General features: G+C 45.9%; 1 protein-coding gene across 1 annotated transcript in view; it reads left to right on the top strand.

The window, feature by feature from the left end:
• LOC138866196 (uncharacterized) overlaps window positions 1-2,500 on the top strand; it is a 9,855-nt gene that overhangs the window by 6,550 nt on the left and 805 nt on the right. The window contains exon 2 of the mRNA XM_070138159.1: window positions 2,288-2,500. This exon is cut by the window's right edge and continues 805 nt beyond it. Within this exon, the coding sequence (XP_069994260.1) occupies window positions 2,297-2,500 (204 nt within the window). The 5' untranslated portion in view covers window positions 2,288-2,296. The remainder of the gene's footprint in view (window positions 1-2,287) is intronic.

The raw sequence follows: 2,500 nt of genomic DNA, 5'->3' as shown, positions 1-2,500 counted from the left end.
TCTCCCCCTCCCCCCCCCCTCTCCCCATTTTTCCCCTTTTTCCTCCTCCCTCCCTCCCCTCCCCTTTCCCCCTCCCCCCTCCTCCCCTCCCTCCTCCCCTCCCCCCCCCCCCCCTCCCCCTCCCAATTTCCCCCCCTTTTCCCCCCCTCCCCCCCCCCCCTCTTTCCCTCCCCTCCCCTCCTCCCCCCCTCCTCCCCCACCCCCTCCCCATTCCCCCCTTCCCCCCCTCCCCTCCCCCCCCCTCCTCCTCCCCCCTCCTTCCCCTCCCCCCCCCCCCTCCCCCCCTTTTCCCCCCCCCCTTTTTCCCCCCCTTCCCCCCCTCCCTCCCCCCCTCCTCCTCTTTTTCCCCCCCCCTCCCCCCTTCCCCCCTCCCTCCTTCCCCCTTTTCCCCCCCTTCCCCCCCTTCCCCCCTCTCTCCCCCCCTTTTTCCCCCCTTTTTCCCCCCCCCTCCCTCCCCTCCTCCCCCCCCCCCCTCCTCCCCCCCCCTCCCCCCCCCCCCCCTCCTCCTTTTTCCCCCTCCCCCTCCCCCCCCTCCCCCCCCCCTCCCCCCCCCCTCCCCCCCCCTCCCCCCAACCCCCCCCCCCCCCCCCCCCCCCCCCCCCCCCTTCCCCCCGCCCTCTGGGGGAAAAACCACACCCAAAACCCCGGGGCCCTCTCAGTGACTGTTTTTTCTTTTCCCCGGGGCCATAAAAAGGGTCCTTTTTTTCCAAGGGTTTTGGGATTTTAAGGGGGATTTTGGGGGGGTTGTTTGGGGTTGGGGGGGTTTGGGGGTTGGGGGTTTGGGGTTGGTGGGGTTGGGTTTGGGGGGGTTAGGGGTTGGGGTTTGGGGGTTGGGGGGGGGGGGGTTTGGGTTTTGGTTTGGGGAATTGGGGGGGAGGGGGGTTTGGGGGGGAGGGGTTGGGTTAGCGGGGGGTTTTGGAAAAGGGGGGGAGGGGTTGGGGGTTTTGGGGGGTTTGGGGGGGCTTGGGGTTGGGGGTTTATTTGGGGGTTGGGGGTTTTGGGGGTTAAAAGGTTGGGGGTTTTGGGGTTTGGGGGGTTTTTGGGGGGTTGGGGGTTTTGGGTTTGGGGGTTGGGGGTTGGGGGGGGGGGGTTGGAGGGTTGGGGTTGTTTGGGGTTAGGGCCAAAGGGGTTTTTTTTTTTTTTTGAAAAATGGGGTTTAAATTGGTAGTGATGATGAAGATGATAATTTTTTAAAGATAATTTGACAATTTTAAGATAATAACCCCAAAATGACAAAATAATAAAAAAAAATTAAAATTTAACAATGATTATTATAACCATAGCCATACTATAAACAAAAACAATCATGAAAATAATATAAATAATAAAAAACCCCATTAGTAAAATAATAACCCTGATAATAATATAAAATATAATAAAATAAAATGACAATAATAATAAATAATAAAAAAATAAAAAATAACAATAATGATTGTAATAATGATAGTCATAATAGTAATGGCATTGATGATGGTACTGTAATAATGATAATAATAATAATAATGATAATAATAATAATAATAATAATGATAATAATAATAATAATGATAATAATAGTAATAACAATAATGATAATAATAATAGTAATAATAGAAGTAGTGGAAGTAATAATGATAGTAATAGAGATAATGATAATGATAATAATAAACAGCAACAACAACAACAACAACAATAATAATAATAATAATAATAATAATGACTATTATAGTAATGATATTGATGATATTAATAATGATGATGGTAGTAGTAGGAAAAATAATGATCATAATGGTAATGATAATGATAATAACAAGAATAATAATGGTAATAAAAATTATTCTTATAACAATAGTAATAGTAATAATGATAATATTAATCCTGATAGTAATTTTGATAATGATGCTCATAGTATTGCTAATAATGATAATGATAACAACAAAAGTAATGATAATAGCAATTGTATTAAAAATAACAATAATAATAACAATAATGATTATGATAATAATAAAAATGATAATAATAATAAAAAAATAATATATTTTTTAATAATAATGATAATAATAATAGTAATGATGATAATATAGATAATGAAAGTAATAATTATAATGATGATATTAAGAATCACTGTTAATGATAATAACAATACTAACTAAAAAACAAGGTATTACAGGTATTAGCATTTTCTATTGCCGCTTCTTAACATATTCATGATAATAAAACGTGATGAAAATGAAGAAATAACTTCACAGAATGTTGCAGAATGTTGATTCATCTATTTCACACATACTGACTCCCAGTCTCTCTTCAGGCTCGCACCATGGCGGACGAGAAGCGCGACCGAGAGACCCCGAGAGCGAGCGCCGACGGGGAGGCCAACGACCACCACGACCCAGACGACCAGAGCAAGCAGGACGTCCAGAGGGAGAGGGTCGCGTCGTCCAAGCAGCGGCAGCATCGCAAGGGCGGCGGCGACGGGTCTTCGGAGACGCCGCGGAGGCCGAGCGGACGAGTACCTGGAGGA

The sequence above is a fragment of the Penaeus vannamei genome, chromosome 24, assembly GCF_042767895.1.
Source record: "Penaeus vannamei isolate JL-2024 chromosome 24, ASM4276789v1, whole genome shotgun sequence".
In the NCBI taxonomy this organism is placed as follows: Eukaryota; Metazoa; Arthropoda; class Malacostraca; order Decapoda; family Penaeidae; genus Penaeus; species Penaeus vannamei.
The sequence above is the reverse complement of the archived record's forward strand: the minus strand, read 5'-3'. Positions and strand labels throughout refer to the sequence as shown.